This window comes from Nycticebus coucang, chromosome 5 (assembly GCF_027406575.1).
Source record: "Nycticebus coucang isolate mNycCou1 chromosome 5, mNycCou1.pri, whole genome shotgun sequence".
In the NCBI taxonomy this organism is placed as follows: Eukaryota; Metazoa; Chordata; class Mammalia; order Primates; family Lorisidae; genus Nycticebus; species Nycticebus coucang.
This window is the reverse complement of record NC_069784.1, coordinates 111,167,897-111,192,406: the sequence shown is the minus strand read 5'-3', so window position 1 is coordinate 111,192,406 and position 24,510 is coordinate 111,167,897. Positions and strand designations below refer to the sequence as shown.

General features: G+C 43.4%; 1 protein-coding gene and 1 pseudogene across 1 annotated transcript in view; one reads left to right on the top strand and one right to left on the bottom strand.

Annotated features, from left to right (window-relative positions):
- The window catches only part of SGK1 (serum/glucocorticoid regulated kinase 1), a 148,107-nt gene that overhangs the window by 97,985 nt on the left and 25,612 nt on the right, over positions 1 to 24,510 (top strand). The window contains exon 3 of the mRNA XM_053591341.1: positions 17,217 to 17,292. Coding sequence (XP_053447316.1) covers positions 17,217 to 17,292 — 76 coding nt within the window. The remainder of the gene's footprint in view (positions 1 to 17,216; positions 17,293 to 24,510) is intronic.
- On the bottom strand, positions 4,610 to 6,895 carry LOC128586442 (acylpyruvase FAHD1, mitochondrial-like; annotated as a pseudogene).

Below are 24,510 nucleotides of genomic sequence, written 5' to 3'. Positions count from 1 at the left end.
AAGAAACTAATAATTAAAATAGTACTATGTTTTGTACTTTTGGGAAGAAAGTGAATACCCGTGCTATCAAGAGGGAATTCCATTTGCTCTTCTTTTTCAATCAGGCTATGAAGGGAGAAATAAGTCCTAAAGTTAAAAAGAAAATAAAAATTGTAAATAAGATGATATCAACATACTTAGTGATTATATGTGTAAGACTTGCAATCTAAGTCTTTTTGCTTTAAGTGTGCACATATTGGAAGGCAAGGGGGCGAAGCCATTAAAAGCCTGGGCTTGTTAGCAATTACCTTTCCAAAGTGACTTCAGTTTTCTCATCTGTAAGGTGGGGATGGTGACAGTTATCTCTTTCTCATAGGGTGCTGGGAGCATAAAGTGAGTGCATGAGTGTAAAGCCCATAGAACAACATGCTTTCCTCCTCAGCCTCAGGCATCATCGTTTGTCCCAGGCAGGTGCAGTTGTTCATCTGCCTCGTAAGGTTTTCCAGCAATGCCCTTCCCCCACAATCTGGCCTGAGCAAATGACAGGCAGCTTGCCTCAGTCCATCAGATAGCTTACAGACAGGTTAGAAAGGACGTGAGCTGGGGCCAGGATTCATGAGCTGGGGGCAGGAGTCGGGGCCTGGCAGTGGGGGCTGACTGCTAACATTGACACTGAGCTAGATAGGGGCTGGGGAAAGAACATGGAAAAACTCCACGAAGTTTTCCTACCATTTTTAGGATACCTTTTTTGGAGGTGGAGGGGAGCAGGATTTAGCATTCACTTGGTTTATATAACCACAGACTGTTTTCCGGAGTTTTAACAAATATCTTTTGACAGTTTTTGCTTGCTTTTTGAGGTTTCTGTTGGGGGAATGGGAGCTTGGAACTGCCTGCTGCACTGTTTTGCTGATGTCGCCTCCCCAGTGAGATTTTAAAGGTTAACTTGTCCATCACTTCTCTCCCTCCCCCCAGAAATAAGACTGCCAAGAGAGAGTGTTCAGTTGTTCTGAGGATTAACTAAAAAATGTGCCTGGCCCATTATAGATACTCCATAAAAATATTATTAATAATTATTATTCTGAAGTATAGTGTGAATTGAAATGCTTGATGTCCCAAGTTTAGGAAAACTAAAATACTAGATTGCAGTGGCTTTTATTTCCTTTTTGGAGAAGCTAAAAGTAGCATCATTCATTTCTCAATGGCAGCCTCCTGCGCTCAAATCTCTGGAATGTCTGTGTCATTCTTAATCAGAGTCTGGGTCCACAATTATATATTTCATAAAATGTCATAAGGTTTCTAAGGTTAGACCAGGGCAACAAGAATGCTAAAATATAAGTTCAATTCACTTAAGGATAAAAGAGCCTAGTGGTCTGTTGCGTTATTTCCCAGAGCCCTCTGAAAGTAAATAGAAAATACAGACAGAGAGAAAAGGTAAAAATAAAGCTGTCTATGAGGCTCTGCCAGAGAACCCAAAGAAAAATATGGAGATGCCATGGAAAATACCTGCAGAGGGAAACAACTAATATAGGATCTTCTTGAAACCCTCACAGACTCACATGGTTATTCTTAACTTCCCAGAAATTAAGAGCTCATGTGATCCCACCGGGATCAAGACCTGTACCTTTTTTTTTTTTTTTTTGGCCAGGGCTAGGTTTGAACCCACCACCTCCGGCACATGGGACCGGCGCCCTACACCTTGAGCTACAGGCGCCACCCAAGACCTGTACCTTTTAAAGTTGAAATTCAGTACTTAGTAAAACTCTCCACATTTCCACATGTGATATAGATGTGTTTCATTCCTGGACATTCTCCCACTTATTTCTTCATAGGCCTAATGACTAAACCCACTGAATACCAAAGAGATGTTGGATAAAGAATCATTGTCGAGATGTATGATTAACTTGGCTAAAAGCTAACCCAGTTTCGCAATGAAAACCTTACTTTGCTGCCATTCAAAACTTTGTAAAAGATATATTCACAGGGTATTTTTGCTTATGCAGAAAAGTGCATTTCGTATTTGTCAGGTATTATTTTTAACATGTGTTTCATATCAAATACCAAAAAGGTCAAACGAAATCTAAAAACAATATTGGCAGGATCTGCTAATAGTGTGTCTTCCAGCACATCTGGGAATCTCTGCAAAAAATTAACTTAAAATTCTGGACTCTTGGGATGGCCAGATTATTAACTGGTTTAGCAGAAGCACTTTTTTTTGCAAGCCAAAGCATGTGAGAAATATTTTGGGCCTGCAGACCATTAAATACTGTACAGTTAGCCCAGTGCACAAGAAAAACAGCAAATATTTTAGTGGCAATGTCTAGTTCCATTCAAAACTGAGACAAGAAACCATGCATTTGTTGACAATTGCATTCAGCAGTCTATAGGCTAAACTGCAAATAGAAGATTGAATATCAGACTATTTTTCCTTAAAAGAAAATGAAACATTGCGAATTACAGCAGAGGACAGATTATAATATCACCTTGGCTTTGAATTTGACACAGCTTCTGTAAAGGAAAGAGTAGGAAAATTTCTTCTGGAACTTACATGTAACCCAGATACAGATTTCCATTTTCTCCCCTCTTATTGAGTATCTTTTTGAAGGTAAGCTCAAGGAGAAAAGTACTGAGGGATATAGTGTCATTTGCAGTGAGAGATATTTAAAACATTTCTCTTTTCCCCAGACAACATAGGAGTAGATTTTTGTTCATTGTTTGAGCTAGACCTGAGGATCATCTCTTTATTTTTTAATTTCAGATTAATATTGGGGGTACATATGATTAGGTTAAATACATAGTTTGCTTTTGTAAGGTTAAAGTTCTAGTGGTTGATGTACCTTTGACCCAGGAAGTTTACAATATACCTCTGAAATGTACCTGCTGGGTGGGAACCAGCAGGTTTTACCAACCCCTCCTTCCCTTCCCCTTATTTGAATTTAATTGATTTTTTTCTCTCATGTGAGCATGTAGTTGTTAATCCACTTGTTCTAATTAAGTACCTGTGGTTAAGAATCATTTCTTAAGCTGGGTGCAGTGGCACACACCTATAATCCTTGCACTCTGGTAGGCCAAGGCAGGTGGATTTCTCTCTTTTTTTTTTTTTAACATAAAAAGCACATTTATTTGTAAATCAGTAACTTTAAAATCATCTCTGGGACTCAGAATCTATTAGGCCAGAGCAGATGTCCTAAATAAGAAAGTGAGGTCTGCATCATTGTTCACTTATTAATGAAAATTTCAAATTAACTGATTATGATTATGTGGAGGAGCGATTTTTCACATTTCCCTGATAAGAATCACTTAGGACGCTCAATAAAAACAATTTCCCTGGGCGGCGCCTGTGGCTCAGTGAGTAGGGCGCCGGCCCCATATACCGAGGATGGCGGGTTCAAACCCAGCCCCGGCCAAACTGCAACAAAGAAAATAGCCGGGCGTTGTGGCGGGCGCCTGTAGTCCCAGCTGCTTGGAAGGCTGAGGCAAGAGAATCGCGTAAGCCCAAGAGTTGGAGGTTGCTGTGAGCCGTGTGACGCCACGGCACTCTACCGAGGGTGGTACAGTGAGACTCTGTCTCTACAAAAAAAAAAAAAAAAAACAATTTCCCTGGAAATTAACCCCATTAATTAATTCCAAGGGTCTGGGATGGCCTGGTAAGTTGGAAATTTTTATTTTTACAATGCCTCCTGATGATCACTAAGTCCAGAAATATCTGGGAAACGCTGATCTGGAACATGGCTCTCGGCTTCCTTTGCCGTTTTTAGGTCTTGAACTATTACCATTCTATAACAGCCCACTGAAAAGTCTTATCCAGTCAAGTTTTACAAAAGAAAACTAAATCTCTTGAACATTTGGTTTGATACGTTGTCTTTTTTTTTTTTTTTTTTTTCTAGAGACAGAGTCTCACTTTATGGCCCTCGGTAGAGTGCCGTGGCCTCACACAGCTCACAGCAACCTCCAACTCCTGGGCTTACGCGATTCTCCTGCCTCAGCCTCCCGAGTAGCTGGGACTACAGGCGCCCGCCACAACGCCCGGCTATTTTTTGGTTGCAGTTTGGCCGGGGCCGGGTTTGAACCCGCCACCCTCGGTATATGGGGCCGCTGCCTTACCGACTGAGCCACAGGCGCCGCCCAATACGGTGTCTTAATTGCCAATCTTTTACTTTGGCTGTTTTCATTTCTGGCCCAGTCCTTCTAGATCACATTTTTCTTTCTTTTTTTTTTTTTTTGTAGAGACAAAAGAGTCTCACTTTATGGCCCTCGGTAGAGTGCCGTGGCCTCACCCAGCTCACAGCAACCTCTAACTCCTGGGCTTAAGCGATTCTTGCCTCAGCCTCCCGAGTAGCTGGGACTACAGGCGCCCGCCACAACGCCCAGCTATTTTTTGGTTGCAGTTTGGCTGGGGCCGGGTTTGAACCCGCCACCCTCGGTATATGGGGCCGGCGCCCTACCGACTGAGCCACAGGCGCTGCCCATAGGATCACATTTTTCTTGAAAGGAAAATCTTCAGGGAGGTGTGACACTGTAATTTAACCAAATCGGTTTTTAAAGGATTGATTTCTTATTAAGATTATCACGTTCAATACATTGCTTGCTTCTGTCTTGCTCCCTTCTCTCTTGAAACGTGTTAATAAGTGATTCAATACTCCAGTCTTTCCACTTTAAATGTCATACTGACCACCCCATGTATGCCGGCCTGGATCTCATCGTTTTCTTTAACTGGTCCAACTCCTTTTGGCGTCCCACTCAAGGTAATATCTCCTTCTTCCAAGGTTATTATCTTCGAAACATAGCTGATGATGTAAGGGATGGAAAAAATCATGGAAGATGTCTCACCCTCCTGTCTGAGTTCACCGTTGACCTTGAGCCAGAGCTTCAGGTTGTGAGGGTCTGGGATCTTCTCCTTGGATACGAACGCGCTGACCGGGCACGAGGCAGTGAAGCTCTTGGCTAGCGTCCAGGGTAGCGTAGCCCCTTTTTCTTGCACTCGTCCTGCACATCTCTGGCGGTCATGTCCAGGCACAAGGTGTAGCCGGCCACGCAGTCCATGGCCGTGGTCTCCGGAACCACACTTGCGCTTGCCCATCACTACGCCCAGCTCCAACTCGTGGTGTAAGTTGCAGGTGTAGGCCGGCACAAGGATGAGCCCTCGGGGGCGTAGGCCGTGGAGGGCTTCAGGAAGAGCACCGGCTCTCTTAGCACCGGGCTGCGCATCTCCTTGGCGTGGTCCGCGTAGTTCCTCCCCACGCACACGATGTTCTTCCCCCACTCCCAGAAGCGGGGCAACTGCCTGGTGGCCGCCACGGCTCCTAGGAGTCAAGCAGCCCCTGTCAGGCCAGTCACCTGACACCTACGGCTACCCGGAGGGAACCAACTACTACTTCGGAGGGCTGCCTCTCAGCCACCCAACATCCTGCCGCCTGCTCCGCCAGGTGCCGGGAGGCGCGGCCGTGGACCCGCTAGAGGCCAAGGCTTGCTGGCAACTTGGGGACCCCGCCCCTCAGGCCGCAGCCAGCAGGTGGATTTCTTGAGCTCAGGAGTTTGAGACCAGCCTAAGCAAGAGCGAGACCCCTGTCTCTACCAAAAATAGAAATAATAGCCAGGTTTTGTGGCGGACACCTGTAGTCCCAGCTACTCAGGAGGTCGAGGCAGGAGGATCACTTCAGCCTAGGAATTTGAATTTGCTGTGAGCTATGAAGCCATAGCACTCTAGCCAGGGGCAACAGAGTGAGGAAAAAAAAAAAAATTTCTCATATTATCCCTATACAGCACAATGACCCTGAAATAGCCATACTTGATTTCTTGCCTGTACCTGGTGGATAAACACCAGTCAACCCATGTTATGTCCAGTTAGCAAAATTGTTCTAAGCAAATTAGAGATCCCTGGGGAGCCTAAAAATATAGTGATACCTCATTACCCCCACTTCCTTTGGCAATGTTATTTCATTTGTTTTATTTTTATTTATTTACTTATTTTGGAGATAAGATCTCACTGCTTCTCAGGCTGAAACACAGCCTGTTGCATGATTACATTTCACTGGGTCCTCCAGCTCCCTGGTTCAGCCTCCAGAGTAGCTAGGATTACAGGCCCTCTCCACCACACCCAGTTGATTTTTTTTAAAAATTTGTGTAGAAGTCTCACTATGTTGCCCAGTGTGGTCTTGAACGTCTGGGCTCAAATGATCCTCCCACTTTGGTCTCTCAGAATGCTGAGATTATAGGCATGAGCCGCTGCACCTGGCCTATTATTTCGTGTTGAAGTTTCTCACTGTGATGTGTAGCTGTGATTGAGAACCACAGGAAAGCAAGGTGCTTTAGAAGAGGGAAAAAATTTGTTGGACAAATCCTAGTGAATTAAACTTGAATCTATGTAAAGAGTTTTGAAAATTATTTTTCCCCAGTCACATATTGGGTTATATTCATAGACAAGAGCCTGAAAGATGAAAACAGCCAGTCGTTAATAATTTTTTCTAGTGAGTACATCTGTAGTTGACTACAGCCTAAACAGTTTTCTACATCTTTATGTAAAGAAAAAAATAGTATTGAATTGCGACTTGGTGCCAGTAGCTCAGTGAGTAGGGTGCCAGCCACATACACCAAAGCTGGCGGTTCAAGCCCAGCCTGGGCCTGCTAAAACAACAATGACAACTACAACCAAAACATAGCCGCACTTTGTATTGGGAGCCTGTAGTCTCAGCTACTCCAGACGCTCTGGCAAGAGAATCACTTAAGCCCAAGAGTTGGAGGTTTCTGTGAGCTGTGATGCCATTGCACTCTACCTAGGGTGACATATTGAGACTCTGTCTCAAAAAAAAAAAAAAAAAAGTGAATTAAAAAATTGTATTGAATTGCAATGTCAAAGCTAAACTGCAGGCCAAGTCATAGCCTTACTGCTCTGTGGGGAAGCAGCTTGACCTCCGGTCATTTTTGGAGGCATCCATGATGCTGAGTTAGCCCCATCTTGTATCATTTTATTGCCCTCCACTGGGAAATTTTAAAAAAATCTTTTATTTTTTTGAGACAGAGTTTCACTTTGTCACCCTCAGTAGAGTGCTGCGGAATCACAGCTCACAGCAACCTCCAACTCTTGGGCCTAAGCGATTCTCTTGCCTCAGCCTCCCAAGTAGCTGGGACTATAGGCACTCCCCACAATGCCTGGCTGTTTTTTGTTGCAATTCTCATTGTTATTTAGCTGGGCTGGGCTGGGCCAGATTCGAACCTGCCAGCCTAGGTGTATGTGGCTGGTGTCATAACCACTGTGGTATAGGTGCCAAGCCCACCACTGGGAATTTAGAAGAATTAAAACACTAGAAGAAATGAAGACATGAGTTAAAACACAACATTTTGGCACAATGACTATCTCTAATTCCAACCCACTTGGGTGGGTTTATGATTCTCATTCTTAGTTGTTTAGGGATTCATAACCTATTCATTCAACAAAAATTTATTGGATGCCTACTCTGTGCCAAGCACCCCTTTAAGACTCATGAAATTTATAGGAAACCATAAACAAAAAGAATAAGAACTATATCATATTAGGAAGTGTTAAGTGCCATGGAGAAAAATAAAACAGGAAGGGGGAGGAAGTCTCTATTAAAATAGGGTATCAATAAAGGCTACGAGCAGCCATATGGGCAGATACCTGAAGAGATGAGAATTATGCAAATATCTGAGCAAAGGAAATTCCAGGCTGAGGTCTCAGAGAGTGCAATGCCAGGAGAGTAATCTTTTTACTCTTGCTATAATTATTTGCATATAGATTATTCAATTAACAGAGCAAACCTTTTCTATCAAAAGATCCTATCTTCAGCCAGGCCCAGTGGCTCACTCTTGTAATCCCAGCACTCTGGCAGGCCAAGGCAGGAGGATCCTTTGTGCACAGGAGTTCCAGACTAGCCTGAGCAAAGTGAGACCCCCCATCTCTACTAAAAATAGAAAAATTACCAGGAGTGGTGATGGGTGCCTGCAGTCCCAGCTACTCGGGAGGAGTTTGAGGTTGCTGTGAGGTAGGCTGACTCCATGGCACTCTACCCTAGGCAATTTTCCTCCAAAAGCAATATATGACCCCATCTAAATCATTATACTCCTATTGACATGTTTGATGGTATGAGTGTGGATAGTAATAACCCCTACCAATTATTAAAATTCAGAAAGACCTCACTATAAACCTAGTGATTTGTGATGCTGCCAATTTTCCAATAAGGAGACTAAGGGTAAAAAAAAAGATTAAGTAACCTTCTCAGGAGAATATATAGAGTCAAATGCCTTAACTTACTTTGGGCCTGTCTGACTACAAACTCATGGTCTATTCTTTTTTTCCTTCTTTCTTCCCCTTCCTTTTACTTGGATCCAAGTACAGTGTCCAAAAAGCTCGTGTTCTAAACTACTATATCAAATTACTTTTACCAACGATGCTCTAAAACAATTGCAAGGAAACTTCCCTTAACCACAGTAGTTATCCTATAAATAATAAAACTTCCCACTATCTGTGTAAGCTTCTGTAAGTCATTTTACTTCTTTCAGAGTTTATTTCCCCATCTATTAAATAAGGGGACTAAACTGAAATGTGTTAAATATTTTCTTGCATTGAACACTGTGATGCTGTGATAGATTAACTTTAGCTACTTTAACATACCTGGAGTCCTACTAAATCAATGATATAGTCAATAAACACATATTGATTGCCTTCTCTCTAAATCTGTCACAATCTACAAACACCATGTCACAAACAATTTTTTACTTCAGAATTTAATTGGGTGGTGCCTGTGGCTAAGTAAGTAGGGCGCCAGCCCCATATACCGAGGGTGGTGAGTTCAAACCCAGCCCCAGCCAAACTGCAACAAAAAATAGCTAGGCGCTGCCGTGGGCGCCTGTAGTCCCCGCTACTCGGGAGGCCGAGGCAAGAGAATCGCTTAAGCCCAAGAGTTTGAGGTTGCTGTGAGCTGTGACAGCATGGCACTCTACCCAGGGCGACAGCTTGAGACTCTGTCTCAAAAAAAAAAAAAAAGAAAAGAAAAAGCCTTAGCTCCTGTAGCTCAAGCGGCTAAGGTGCCAGCCACATACACTAGAGTTGGCCAGTTTGACTCCAGCCTGGGCTTGCCAAACTACAGTGACAACTGCAACCAAAAAATGGCTGGGCATTGTGGCAGGTGCCTATAGTCCCAGCTACTTGGGAGGCTGAGGCAAGAGAATCGCTTAAGCCTCAGGAGTTGGAGGTTGCTGTGAGCTGTGATGCCATGGCACTGTACCCAGGGCGACAGCTTGAGGCTCAGTTTAAAAGAAAAGAAAAAAGAAAAAGGCTCAGCACCTGTAGTGCAGTGCTTACGGTGCTAGCCACATACACCGAGTGTGGAGGATTCAAACCCAGCCCTGGTTAGCTAAACAACAGTGACAACCGCAACAACAACAAAAACAACACAAAAATAGCCAGGCGCAGTGGTGGGCACCTATAGTCTCAGCTACTTGGGAGGCTGAGGCAAGAGAATCACTTAAGCCCAAGAGTTAGAGGTTGCTGTGAGCTATGACGCCATGACACTCTATCCAGGGTGACATAGTGAGACTCTGTCTCAACAAAAAAAAAAAAAAGAGAGAGAGAGGGACGGCGCCTGTGGCTCAGTGAGTAGGGCACTGGCCCCATATGCCGAGGGTGGCGGGTTCAAACCCAGCCCCAGCCAAACTGCAACAACAAAAAAAAATAGCCGGGCGTTGTGGCGGGCGCCTGTAGTCCCAGCTGCTTGGGAGGCTGAGGCAAGAGAATCGTGTAAGCCCAAGAGTTAGAGGTTGCTGTGAGCCGTGTGACGCCACGGCACTCTACCCGAGGGCGGTACAGTGAGACTCTGTCTCTACAAAAAAAAAAAGAGAGAGAGAAAGAATTTAATTATGTGCTTTTATGTGAAACACATAAAGGTTTGATCTACATATCTTTGCCTTGTGTAGACTCTCAGGTCAAAACTCAAATGCCTCCAGAACCCAACAGGAAACTTAGGGAGGTGAAGTAGGATTGGTATATGGACATGGCTCTGTGCCAACTCCAAACAGCCCTTTTAGTACTGTAGAAAAGCTGCATTTGGCTGGGTTCAGTGGCTCACGCCTGTAATCCCAGCACTTTGGAAGGCCAAGGAGCTTGAGGCCAGGAATTCAAGACCAACCTGGGCAACATAGAGAGACTCCCATCTCCACAAAAAATAAAAACTTAGCTGGGCATGGTGGCATCACCTGCAGTCCTAGCTACTTGGGAAGCTGAGGCAGGAGGGTCACTTGAGCTCAGGAGTTTGAGGTTGCTGTGAGCTATGCACTCTAATTTGGCAACATAGTGAGAGCCTGTCTCTCGATAAAAGCTGAGTTCTAGTCAAATCAAACTCTCTGTGCCCATCTTGCTATGTGCTATAATTTATTAATCTAGGTGCATAATCATTGATTTTTGGTGCTTATTACTGAAAAAATACATAAGAAGATAGACGCCCTTAAAACTTCCGAAATAACCACATATGCCCCCGGCCGACTCTGCTCTCCCTGTTTACTGCCTCCATCACACCCATCTCAATCACCAGCAGAAGAAAACAAGTTCCACAGAGACTGGGACTACCCATCTGCTCACCCATGGCTCCTAGCAATGAGTCTATTATATAATAGATTACCCACAAATACTTACTAAATGAATAACTGTATTAATTTCAAATTTGAGGGAAAATCTAAGTTTTAAAAAACCAGTGTCAGTTTTCAGCTAATCTCTTAAATTTAACTGTCAAGACATGGACTCCTGCCTTTAACTGGTCACTAACATCAGTTATAGTCCCCTCTGGTCCTCAGTTTCCTCAACCATTAAGCAAGAGGGAGAGTGAAAAAGATTTCCTTCCAGCTCCCCAAATCTCTGATCTTCTGAACTGATCCTCTGATTCTACTGACATAGAAGATAGAAAACATTTGACTTGATGGAGATTTGTCCTCACATAGACCAGAGTTGAAATCCAAGTACTCGATGGGCCAGTCAGGAAACAAATAAATGAAGTGGGTTGGATGGCAACCCTAAGCAATCCACAATGATGAGGGCCAAACTGAAAAATACCGAAACCAAGGAAAATGCAAATGAAATAAAACCACAAAAGGAGGAACATTGGTTTAGTTGCTTGGAATCACAATCTCGTCAGCCATCAAGAGTAGTTCCTGTGCTCCATGTGGTCGATGGTGTTCTTGCTAAACTTCTGAATGAGGATAAATCATTAACTAGCAGAGATCAAAATGACAAGACACCTGATCGCTGAGCTTGCGCTGGTCTCCTACCAGACTCCTGCCGTCCTTTTACAAACCATCATCTTTAGCAGGGCGCAGGTTAATAGTTCCCAATTTGCAAACTCTGGGCATATTTGCTGTAGTGAGACAATGTAGGCACATCCACCTTGCAGAGTGTGGTGTGACAAGGGGGACGGTTCCACTTCACAGGGACAGAAGCATGAAAAGCCCACTCAACTGTGCAGGTGAAGGACCAAAGCTGACATGGTCTGATGGTTCAAGGATGGAACAAATGCTCCCTGGCAGACCCCCCACAGGCCTGCTGTCCTGACTGGAACACAGAATGGTGTTCTTCCCCAGCTGCTGGGGTCGTGGACAGATGGCCTGTGGCCGTAGTCCTGGCCACCAGCTTCCAAAACTCTGAAATATTTTGAACGCCCCCCATCTTCCCTCATTTTCAGGCATTCATCAAGTCTTGCCAAAAAGATCTTCCAGCTGCCCTCCACATGCAGCCCTTCCCTCCCAACCTCACATCCCCGTCTGGCTCTCACTGTCAGCCACTGTCCTGTTACAGCAGCCTGGGAATCTCCTCAGCTGCTCGTGTTCTCCAACTCTCCTTTCAAGGAAACTGCCGAGGCTTGAGACTCCCTACAGCAGGCCTTATGCCTAGCTTCTCTCATTTCTCCCATGAGTCTTCTGTTCTCATGAAGTTGTTCAGGGAACTGTTACCCCAAGTGCCTTGTCAAGTTCCACTCCCACACCTTTGTTTGTGCTGTCCCACCCAGTGTGGACACCATCCTACCGCCTTCCGACCAATCCCAGTGTTGCCAGTAATTTAAATAAAACCTATTCAAGTCCTACTTCCTCCTTGAGGTCTTGCTCAACAACTGTGCCCACATTGTTGCTTCCTCCTTAACTCTGTCAAAATCTAATAGCTCTACCGCATTCTTCCCATGTAGAGGCACTTAGTAGAGAGGGTTCCCTATCTGTTTTGTGGATAGAATGTGATGTCCTATGGGTCAATGAGCTCTGTGCTCTCATAGCAACCTGTGTAGTAGCATCTTGGACTTAAACAAATGCTTAACAAATACTGGGTATAATAAGCACATCCGGGAAGTCAATGGAAGGAGCTTTTCTTCTTCCTTGATACGAATAACTGAACTCAAAATCAGTTTGGAGGATGGCGTTATACCCTGTGATACCAGCCAAGGACCCTTCTAAAAACTCACTAAAGCAGTTTTGAGAAGCAAACTTTCACTTCTCTGAAGTATTTTGATCATGCAACTTGAGATGGCTAATAGAAAGCAAAGAATTTGGGAATTTCTGTTGTATCTTCGGAAGAACTAATGACTTTAGCACAAACTGCTAGAGTGATCTATGAGAAATCATATGCAAATTATTATAAATAAGGAAAAAATACTTTGTATTTTAGTTCTCCTATATCATTACCACGAGTGACTATAAAGTTATTTATGTATATATGTAGGTATTCATATTTTTGGATAAATGTTCTATAAATAAGAATGAGGTGGAATGGAGGACGAGGATCCTAATTCCTTCCCCTAAATCTCACCATTATTTAAATGTCTATTAATTAGAAACATTTTATAGAATTAAGATGTTAGTCTGTTTCTTGCATCAGTAGAACTACTGATTTACTCCCAGGCTCATTCCTCAGAGCCTCTTGGAAATTTCTAGACATCTGACATCTCCTCAAATGTGATATTCTGATAAGCTCTGTCTTCTATTGTTTAAATCATGACTATGACAGTCCTTCTATATTTCAAAACAATAGTGATTATGCATCCAGCAATTACTTTCTAGAGGTGGTCTTTCCTCTATCTTCACAATCAATCCTTGCAATTTTATCAGACAAAGAAATTTTCCCTTTATCTCCTGGGTCTCACTGAAAATAAGTAAAAAGACAATACCACTTTTTTTTTTTTTTTTGGAGGCAGGGTCTTGTTCTATTGCCCAGGCTAGAGTGTAATAGCATCATCATAGCTTATTGCAACCTCAAATTCCTGAACTCAAATGATCCTCCTGCTTCAGCCTCCCAAGTACCTTGCTTATTTTTCTTTTTCTTTTTCTTTCTTTTTTTTTTTTTTTGTAGAGACTGGATCTTGCTCTTGCTCAGGCTGGTCTCAAACGCTTCTCCTTAATCAATGCTCCCACCTCAGCCTCCCGAAGTGCTAGGATTACAGGTGTGAGCTACCTTGCCTGGCCCTACAATATCACTTCTACTAGAAAAATAATTTTTTAGCTGGGTGCGGTGGCTCACGCCTGTAATCCTAGCACTCTGGGAAGCTGAGGTGGGTGGATTGCTTGAGCTCACAGGCTCGAGACCAGCCTGAGCAAAAAGCGAGACCCCTATCTCTACTAAAAATAGAAAAACTGAGGCAAGAGGATCACTTGAGCCCAAGAGTTGGAGGTTGCTGTGAGCTATGACACCATGGCACCCTACCCAGGGCAACAGCTTGAGACTCTGTTGCAAAAAATAAAAAGGAAAAGAAAAAATAGTTTTTTTAAGATGCCTGGCCATACACTATAAGGATTTAATCAAGGGAAGCTCAGTTCCATGGATTTTTGTGGAGCTTTCTACTTTAAATAATGTCTTTTAAAATCACGTATTCAAATTATTCTGTCTGCAAAATAGTGCAAGTACTCACTCTGCTTTTCAGAATGTGTGTGTTGTGATTTATTAAATAAACTTTAATAACTTCAATTAAATTCTGATAAATCTAGTTATTGTTGAAATTGTTAGTTGTGAAAATAGCATGATGACTATACAAAAAAAGTCATCAAATACAAACACATTTTAAAGAAGTTATAGGTGAATTGTTATAAGGTCTGGGATTTGCTGTAAAATATTTTGACAGGGCGGCGGCTGTAGCTCAGTAGGGTGCAGGCCACATACACCCAGGTTGGCGGGTTTGAACCTGGCCCAAGCCAGCTAAACAACAATGACAACTGCAACAGAAAATAGCAGGGTGTTGTAGTGGGCACCTGTAGTCCCAGCTACTTGGGAGGCTGAGGCAAGAGAATCGCTTAAGCCCAAGAGTTTGAGGTTGCTGTGAGCTGTGATGCCACAGCTCTCTACCAAGAGTGACAAAGTGAGACTATCCCAAAAAATAAATAAATAAAATAAAATATATTGACCCAAATTAAGGCAAGATAGATGAAATAAGGCTGCCAAAAATGTTGCTAATAGGATGATAGGGTGGGCTTGGCGCCCATAGCACAGTGGTTACGGTGTCAGCCACATATACCCAAAGGTGGTGAGTTCAAACCTGGCCCAGGCCAGCTAACCAGCAATGACAACTGCAACAAAAAATAGCTGGGCATTGTGGTGGGCACCTGTAGTCCCAGCTATTTGGGAGGCTGAGGCAAGAGAGTCTCTTGAGCCTAAGAGTTTGAGGTTGCTGTGAGTTGTGATGCCACTTCACTCTATCCAGGGTGACAGCTTGAAACTCTGTTGCAAAAAAAAAAAAAAAAAAGGGTGATGGGTACATAGAGGTTTATTATACTATTACTCTTGTGTATACTTGAAATTTCCCATAATAAAATACTTTAAAATATCATACTGTTGTTCTGCCATTCTTATTATATCATCACATTTTCCCCCTCCCCAATCATACTCCAGTGGTGTACATTCTATTGGAGAAATCCTTCTTGAATCCTTACCCCAAGGAAAGAAAGAACAGATGAGCCCATTGTGGATTCAACCGGGAGCCAAACCCCAGGTGCTGGGCACTTCTTCAGTTTCCAACTTTCAGCCGAGCCACAAGTGTCCATGAATCCTGTTGGCAGGATTACCACTTGACAACACATTTTCTCAAAGTACCTAAAGCTGCAGGAGTTACTTACAGAGCATTGCCTATGAACTGTTGCAGAATTTGTAGTTATTCAAGGACTTATATAAGCCTGCGCTTAAAATTCACTATATGAGCTCTACAGATAATCTGTTATGGGTACCTTGGTTCTAGAGAATCATAAAAAACGGCGTGTTATACTCAGATAAGAGCAACAAAGGAGGTGGTGCCTGTGGCTCAGTGAGTAGGGCACCGGCCCCATATGCCGAGGGTGGCAGGTTCAAACCCAGCCCCGGCCAAACTGCAACTCTGCCTCAAACAAACAAACAAACAAACAAAGAGTTGGAAAATTCATCCACGTTGTCACATGTGGCAAGATTTCCTTCTTTTTTAAGGCTAAATATTCCATGGCATGTGTATACTGCATCTTCTTTACCCCTTCATTCATCCACAGGCAGGTTTTATCCCTCATCTTCACTGTTGTGCATAATGTTGCAATGAACAAGCAAGGTCAAATATCTCTTTGAAATCTCAGTTTCCCTGATTTCCACACATTCTTTGAGACTAGCCCACAACAGAAGGAGCTTGTGCCGGATTGTAAGTTCATGCTGTGCTTCTTTCATATTTCAATTTCATAGTAAATTCTTGCTATGGAGAGAAAGTGTCATCGAAACTAAACAGTATCCTTAGTGACACTAGTTCTGATTGTTACTCCAATGGAAGGAATTTATCCATTAGGTAGTTTACAAGACTAGAGGCTTTTCGTGGTGTTCAAATGATTACACTACAAAATAAACATAAATGGAAAGTCATTTGTAACACCAAGATCTATATTTCACTGATTAAGACTATATATGCAAGTTATATATCACAGTAGTATAAAGTTGCCAAAAAATATGGCTCACTGCTGCTCCCCAGAATTTATTGTAAAGAATCTATTAATTACCACTAAGTTGAAAAAAATACATTTTGCATATGTGTATGTGGTATTGTTTAAGAATGGAAATTCTGGGCGGTGCCTTTGACTTAGTGGGTAAGGCACCGCCCTGTATACTGGGGGTAGCAAGTTTGAACCCGGCCCCAGCCAAACTGCAACAAAAATATAGCTGGGTATTGTAGTGAGTGCCTGTAGTCCCAACTACTTGGGAGGCTGAAGCAAGAGAATCGCCTAAGCCCAGGAGTTGGAGGTTGCTGTGAGCTGTGACACCACAACACTCTACCAAGGGTGACATAGTGAGACTCAATCTCTAAAAAGAATTTTTTTTTAATGAATTAAAAAAAGAATATAAAAATTCTCTTATGGGCAGTGCCTGTGGCTCAGTGAGTAGGGCACCGGCCCCATATACCGCAGGTGGCAGGTACAAACCTGGCCCCGGCCAAACTGCAACAAAAAAATAGCCGGGCGTTGTTGTGGGCACCCATAGTCCCAGCTGCTCAGGAGGCTGGGGCAAGAGAATCACCTAAGCCCAAGAGCTGGAGGTTGCTGTGAGCTGTGACGCCACTGCACTCTACACAAGGTGGTAAGGTGAGACTGTCTGTACAAAAAAAAAAAGAAAAGAAAAAGAAAAAAATTCTCTTATGATTATAAAATAATAATACTTTTTTTTTGTAGAGACGGAGTCTCACTTTATGGCCCTCGGTAGAGTGCCATGGCGTCACACAGCTCACAGCAACCTCCAACTCCTGGGCTTAGGCGATTCTCCTGCCTCAGCCTCCCGAGTAGCTGGGACTACAGGCGCCCGCCACAACGCCCAGCTATTTTTTTGTTGCAGTTTGGCCGGGGCTGGGTTTGAACCCGCCACCCTCAGTATATGGGGCCGGCGCCCTACTCACTGAGCCACAGGCGCCGCCCATAATAATACATTTTTAACTGCTACCACGTTAGAAGTAGCTCTTCCCTAATATATACACTGTGCGCACAGCACTGGAAGAAGGAGCACATAGGGGCTGGTCCAGTCCCCTGTCTGTGCTGGTGCTGCACTCAGTGCTGGCAGTGAAACTGAATCAGGCATAAGGTGACCAACCCAGATAAGGGACTCCCAGCACCATCAGCAGCACAGTCCTGGGCAGACCACACTATTGAGAGCACAGACAGGCCACATCCTAGCTTCGGCCTTGTAATCCCTCCTCTAGAACTGTAGGCCTAAAGCAGCTGCAATGGTCAGGCTATTTTCATATCACTTCTTTTCTCCTTATGTTTTAAAGGTGAAAGAGCCATGTAGTCATGCCAACATCCTGACCAAGCCCGATCCAAGAACCTTCTGGACTAATGATGATTCAGGTATTTTTAGAAAAATTCACTCTGGGGTACATTCTGTTGTAAAGCTCTGTACAAAAGCAAGGTTGGTGGTGGGGGCCGGGAGGGGGGGTTGTTTGTTGATACCTAGCCTAACATCTGAATACACTTCACAATCAGTTTTATTATCGTAAAAATTTCATTGTTTCTTCCATAAAGCGTCTATACCATCAGGGGCAGCTTTTTTTTGTTTTTTTTGCAGTTTTTGGCCGGGACTGGCTTTGAACCCCCTGCCTCCGGTATATGGGGCCAGCGCCCTACTCACTGAGCCACAGGCACCGCCCAAGGGGCAGCTTTGTGGAATATAAAGTATATCCAAAAGTTGGGAGTAACAAAGGAAGGAGTTTACTCCCTGGAGTAGACAGGAGTAGAAACCAGTGGCCAAGCACACTGGTTCATGTTTCTCTTGGAATCCCTGGAAGAGTCCAGGGCAAGGACGTGATTAGAGAACCTCAGGCGAATCCTAACTCATAATACTCGCAGGAGGGCAAGTATGGCTGTAGCAGGAGACCCGGGGTATACATCTAATCAGAATCAGAGGAAGCCCCCTTTATTTAAGACACCAGAGAGAGATGCTTCAGGTTATATAATTGAAAATTACACTCGGAGAGTAGGCCATGTTCTCTTGGGGCAATAAAGGACTGTTTTTATTCTTTTTCACAAACACACATGAGGTCTAATTGCATAATGCAGACGCTGGAAATGAAAAGAGGAGGTAAAGCAAAAAGGAGCTAAAACCATTAAGAGAGCGATAATAGAGCTTTCACCTTGTCTAATTAAACAGGGTCTAATGAAATGGAAAAGGAATGCCGATATCTAATATTTGTATTATGCCTCACACTTTCACGAAGTGCGTTCACAGAAATCTAATTTGGTGCGTGCAGCAGCCCTGTGGGATGGCGGGGGCCGCCCGTCCTCGTTACCCCCACGTTAGGAATGGAATCACAGGCTGAAGAGGATTGAAGCTCACAGCCAGCAAACACCAAGGCTGGGAGGAGGATGCCAGCTGAGTGCTTGGTACCATAGCCCATTTTTAGTAAGAAGCTCTCCTAGGAGAAACAGCTTGGACTAAATCTGTGCTTTAATCTGTTCTTTATAAAAGAGTCGGAGACTGTGCCTATTAGCAGAAGCAGGAGGACTTGAGGAAAAGTGAAAAACTGATGGCTTCCCTCCCCCCCCAAGACCAGGCTTATTATGGTCTAAATTTACTACAATTTAATCTGTCCAAAATTGGTTTTTCTGTCTTGTTTTCTGTATGTCTTTTGAAGAAAGATGAAAAAGCATGGACGTGGGTGGCGCCTGTGGCTCAGTGAGTAGGGCGCCAGCCCCATATGCCGAGGGTGGCGGGTTCAAACCCAGCCCCGGCCAAACTGCAACCAAAAAATAGCCGGGCGTTGTGGCGGGCGCCTGTAGTCCCAGCTGCTCGGGAGGCTGAGGCAAGAGAATCGCGTAAGCCCAAGAGCTGGAGGTTGCTGTGAGCCGTGTGACGCCACGGCACTCTACCCGAGGGCGGTACGGTGAGACTCTGCCTCTACAAAAAAAAAAAAAGAAAAAGGAAAAGCATGAACGTGAATTGGCCTGTTCATGCCGTCCCTGTGGTCCATTAGCAGTACAGCACCGCAATAAACAAGCCATCTGCTGGCTAATGCTACTATTTAGATCTATAGCACATGTGTTGTGAAGAAGCAAGGAGGAATGGAATATCACAAGTAAAAGTTAAGTGATTCTTGATGTAATGTAAAGAGAATAAAATGGGAGAGGATCTGTAAGGACAAGTATGGAAAATGTTGCTCAGACACTTTTAGGAGCTGAAGAAAGTACCTTACAGGAAAAACTAATACCAAACACGTAGAGAAATAGGAATAGTGATACTTTACATCTACTCATTTTAATTTTTTTGGTAGAAATAGAGTCTCACTCTGTTGCCCAGGCTAGAGTACCATGGCATCAGCCTAGCTCACAGCAACTTCAAACTCCCAGGTTCAATCCATCCTCACGCCTCAGCCCCCCAAGCAGCTGGGTCTACAGGCACCACCACAATACCTGGCTAATTTCTTCCACCTTTAGTAGAGACAATCTTGCTTTTGCTCAGGCTGGTCTTGAACTCCTAAACTCAAGGGATCCCCCACCTCGGCCTCCCAGAGTGCTAGGTCTTCAGGCTTGAGCCACCATGCCCACCCAAAATCATCTTTAGTATTTACCCAGATATTTACCATTTTCAGTATGCTTCATTTCTTCCTGAAGATCACCATTTCTCTCTGGTATCATTTCCCTTTAGCTTGCAAATTTTCCGTTAGTCTTTCTTACAATGCAGGTCTTCAGGAAATAAAATATCTTAGTTTTCTTTTATCTATGTGATACATCTTTACAAATGAAAATATCTTCTTTTAGGCCAGGCGAGGTGGCTCACACTTGTAATCTCAGCACTCTGGGAGGCCATGGATTGCCTGAGCACAGGAATTCGTGACCAGCCTGAGCAAGAGTGAGACCTGGTCTCTAAAACTAATAGCTGGGTGTTGTGATGGGCACTTATAGTCCCAGCTACTCAGAAGGCCAAAGCAAGAGGATTGCTTGAGCCCACAACTTTGAGGTTACTCAAAGCACTGGTTACTCATGGCACTGTAGCAGAGCAACAGAGTGAGACTCTGTCTAAAAAAAAAGAAAAAGAAAATAACTTCTTTTAAATTTCTTTTAAAGTATCAATACTTGGAATTGCTGTTTTAGAAAATATTTTTCTTTCATTCTTGAAAGATGTTTTCAATAAATGTGCAGTTATGAATAGCTTAATTTTCTTTTCTTTTCTTTTTTTTTTTTTTATAGTTTTTGGCCAGAGCCAGGTTTGAACCCGCCACTTCCGGTATATGGGACCAGCGCCTTATTCCTTGAGCTACAGGCCCTGCCCTTAATTTTTGTTTCTTTCATCACTTTAAAGATGTTAGTTATTGTCTTTTGGTCTCCAGAGTTTCTTTTTTTTTTTTTTGAGACAGAGTCTCACTGTGTCACCCTGGTAGAGTGCCATGGCATCACAGCTCACAGCAATCATAAACTGTTGGGCTTAAGTGATTCTCTTGCCTCAGCCTCCCAAGTAGCTGGGACTACAGGCACCCACCACAATGCCCGGCTGTAGTTTTTTGGTTGTAGTTATCATTGTTGTTTGGCAGGCCCGAGCTGGGTTCCAACCCGCCAGCGACAGGGTATGTGGCTGGCACCCTGGCCACTGAGCTACACGTGCTGAGCCAGCTTCTAGATAATGAGTTTCTGATGAGAAACTGACAATATTTTAAATTATTGCTACCCTGAATGTAATATGTTGTCTTTCACTGGTTGCTCTAATATTTTAAAATTTATTTTATTTATTATTTTATTGTATTCTTGAGACAAAGTCTTGTTCTGTCTCCCAGACTGGAGTGCAGTGGATGATCACAGCTCCCTGTAACCTGGCACCTCTGGGCCCAAGCAATCCTCCTGGTCCAGCCTCCCAAGGAGCTGGGACTACCAGCCCGTACCACTACATTTGGCTAATCTTTAAATTTCTCATAGAGATACTCTTCTGCCCAGGCTGGTCTTAAATTGCTGGGCTCAAGCTATGTACCCACCCTGGCCTCCTAAAGTGCTAGGCTGCCACTGTGCCTGGCTTCTAGTATTTTCTAATGTTTGTTTTTTATCAGTTTGCCTATGATGATTCTCCCTGGAGTAGAATCTATATTTTTTAAGATACGGACCTCTCAGTTGATTAGCAGTTTTCTTTCACTTTCAGTCTGGGGGATGTAATTGTTTCTTCTGTGGTTTCCACTCTCCAACATGCCCTGTCTTCATCAACGTATCAGCACTTTAACTGAAACTTGTCCTAACTGCCTTCAATTCTGATAAATGCAAACACAACTTGAAGCAATTCCATAGCCATTCTTTAGCAATACACAAACTTAGGAGCCTGTAAGTGGATTTTTTACAAAAGCAATGTTCAAGGTCACAGTATGAGTTTTATTACTGTAACGTTTACAAATTCCTGAAATACATATATGTATATATATTTTTTGAGACAGAGTCTCACTACGTCACCCTTGGTAGAGTGCTGTGGCGTCAGTTTACAGCAACCTCAAACTCTTGGGCTTAAGCAATTCTCTTGCCTCAGCCTCCCATGTAGCTGGTACTATGGGTGCTCGCCACAACACCCGGCTATTTTTTGTTGCAGTTGTCATTGTTGTTTAGCTGGCCTGGGTCGGGTTTGAACCCTCGACACTCAGTGTATGTGGCTGGCGCTGTAACCACTGTGCTACGGGTGCCGAGCCCTGCTCATTTCCTTGCTTATTTTTTTATTTCTTTGCTTATTTATTTATTTTTATTTATTTGCTTTTTGTTGTTGTTGAGACAGAGTCCCACCCTATGTCCCTGAGCAGAGTGCAATGACATCATAGCTCACTGCAACCTCAGACCTGGGCTGTGGGCATCCCATTGCCTCAGCCTCCAGAAGCCACTGGGATTATAGGTGCTTGCTGCAGCGCCCAGATGAGTTTTTCATTTTTTTTAGGAGTCAAGCAATTCTCCCTCCTTAGCCTCCCAAAGTGCTGGGATTACAGGCGTGAGCCACCATGCCCGGTCTGAAATAATTTTAATAAAATGATTTTGTGATTTCCTGTGGTAAATATATTCTAGTAAATGGAATATTTTTATTCAAAACCAGCCATTGTCACAGAATATTTTGTTTTGTGTAATATGTAGTCTTTTGATTCATAGTTTAAATAGAGTTAAATATTAGGAGTAGCTAATCCACAATTGCTTTATAGGAATAGAAGTGGGTTCATGGGCACAGTGGTTCATGCCTGTAATCCCAGCATTTTGGGAGGCTGAGATGGGAGGATTGCTTGAAGCTGGAAGTTTGAGATTAGCTTGGGCAACATAGGAAGACCCCATCTACAAAAAAACACATTTTTTTTTTTTTTTTTTTAATTAGCTGAACATGCAGGTGTGGGCCTATAGCTTAGGCAGGAGGATTACTTGAGACCAGGAGCTCAGGAGGAAGGTGATAAGGACCTATGATCCCACCACTGCATCAAGCAAGACCCTGTCTTTAAAAAAAGAAAGAGGGCGGCGCCTGTGGCTCAGTCGGTAGGACGCCGGCCCCATATACCGAGGGTGGCAGGTTCAAACCCGGCCCCGGCCAAACTGCAACCAAAAAATAGCCGGGCGTTGTGGCGGGCGCCTGTAGTCCCAGCTACTCGGGAGGCTGAGGCAAGAGAATCGCTTAAGCCCAGGAGTTGGAGGTTGCTGTGAGCTGTGTGAGGCCACGGCACTCTACCGAGGGCCATAAAGTGAGACTCTGTCTCTACAAAAAAAAATAAAAATAAAAAAAAGAAAGAAAGAAATCAAATAAAAACATTATTTTGTTAAGAGGCTGGAAATTGTTGAAGGCATTTTCATTACCCGACTTCAGATGGGCTTGCCTAGATTTCGTGTGCACTCGCTTTTTGCATGAGTACAAGAAACCAGACCAGCATGCTCAGTTGATAAAGAAAACATAAATAGGGGCGGTGCCTGTGGCTCAGTTGGTAAGGCGCCGGCCCCATATACCGAGGGTGGCGGGTTCAAACCTGGCCCCGGCTGAACTGCAACCAAAAAATAGCTGGGCGTTGTGGCGGCGCCTGTAGTCCCAGCTGCTCAGGAGGCTGAGGCAAGAGAATCGCTTAAGCCCAGGAGTTGGAGGTTGCTGTGAGCTGTGTGAGGCCACGGCACTCTACAGAGGGCCATAAAGTGAGACTCTGTCTCTACAAAAAAAGAAAACATAGATAAAGAAAAAATTGAAAAGTCTTTTTTTACATGATTATAATCTTAAAATGGTGACTACAATCTAAAAGTGGCATAAGCTCATCATAAGGAAAAAAATGGAAAATGGAGAAAGAGAGAAAATCAATCAACCATAGCCTTGCCTCCCATACTTCTGTTCGCTGGGCTGGGAATTTCTCATGCGTTCCCAACATTTGTTCTGACCATAAGCAAACGGGCTGTGCAAGTTTTGGCTCTTTCTTGCTATTTTTGTTTTTAGCCTTTGAAACCTGAGTTGTTTTTGTTTTGTGCATCTTGTTTTTTAATTGCTAGTCCTACAGCAGCCTGTAATATCCTCTTAAATTGGAATTTCCGATGGGGCCTATGGCTCAAAGCCAGCTCCATATGCCGGTGGTGGCAGGTTCTGGCCAAACCCAGCCTGGCCCAAAACTGCAAAAAAAAAAAAAAAATTGGAATTTTGAGGTAGAATGAGTTCCCCACACTTTCAAAATGTGTATTTTTCACCCAGTACTATTGTTGGCAACACAGATAATGTTCTTTATTTAGAGGAAGTCAGATAATGAAGTGGTTAAACAATAATTTTTCTTTGCAAGTGCCATCATTTTATCATTTCATCATGTTTTGTCAGGTAAGAAAATGTAACCCCTTATCATTCTCCCCAGCTTTCGCTTGAAATCTTCTTTTAACAAGACAATTCTACCCTTGGGGTTTTCCAAAGGATCATTACTATACAAATTTTTCCCAGAAGAGAAAATAAAATATTCCCTTATATTTCCAGGATTAGGCGTTGTTTCTTTATATTTTATAATGATGTATCACATTTTAAATTTGGCTTAAATTTCTGAGGACTTAAAAATCACTATGAAGTGGTATATCCATATTTATTTAGGAATAGTAATAAGTAATTATGTACCCAGCATAAAAATAAAATGACTCATTGTATAAAAATATATGGGCTACAGAAATATAAAAAATTACATCATCGGATTAACATAAGTACAGGAATGGCTTGGCGCCCGTAGCTCAGTGGTTAGGGCACCGGCCACATACACTGAGGCAGGTGCGTTTAAACCCAGCTAAACAACAATGGGCCTGCTAAGCAACAATGACAACTGCAACAACAACAAAAAATAGCTCAGTGTTGTGGTGGACACCTGTAGTTCCAGCTACTTGGGAGGCCAAAGCAAGAGAATTGCTTAAGCCCATGAGATTGGGGTTGCTGTGAGCTGTGATGACACAGCACTGTACCAAGGGTGACATAGTGAGACTCTGTCTCAAAACAAAAACAAACAAACAATAACAAAAAAACATAAGTGTACGAAGGACTTCATTACGTAAATTTTTTTTGGGAGGGGGACAGATTTCGTAGCCCTCGGTAGAGTGCCCTGTTGTCATACCTCAAGCTCTTAGGCTCTAACAATT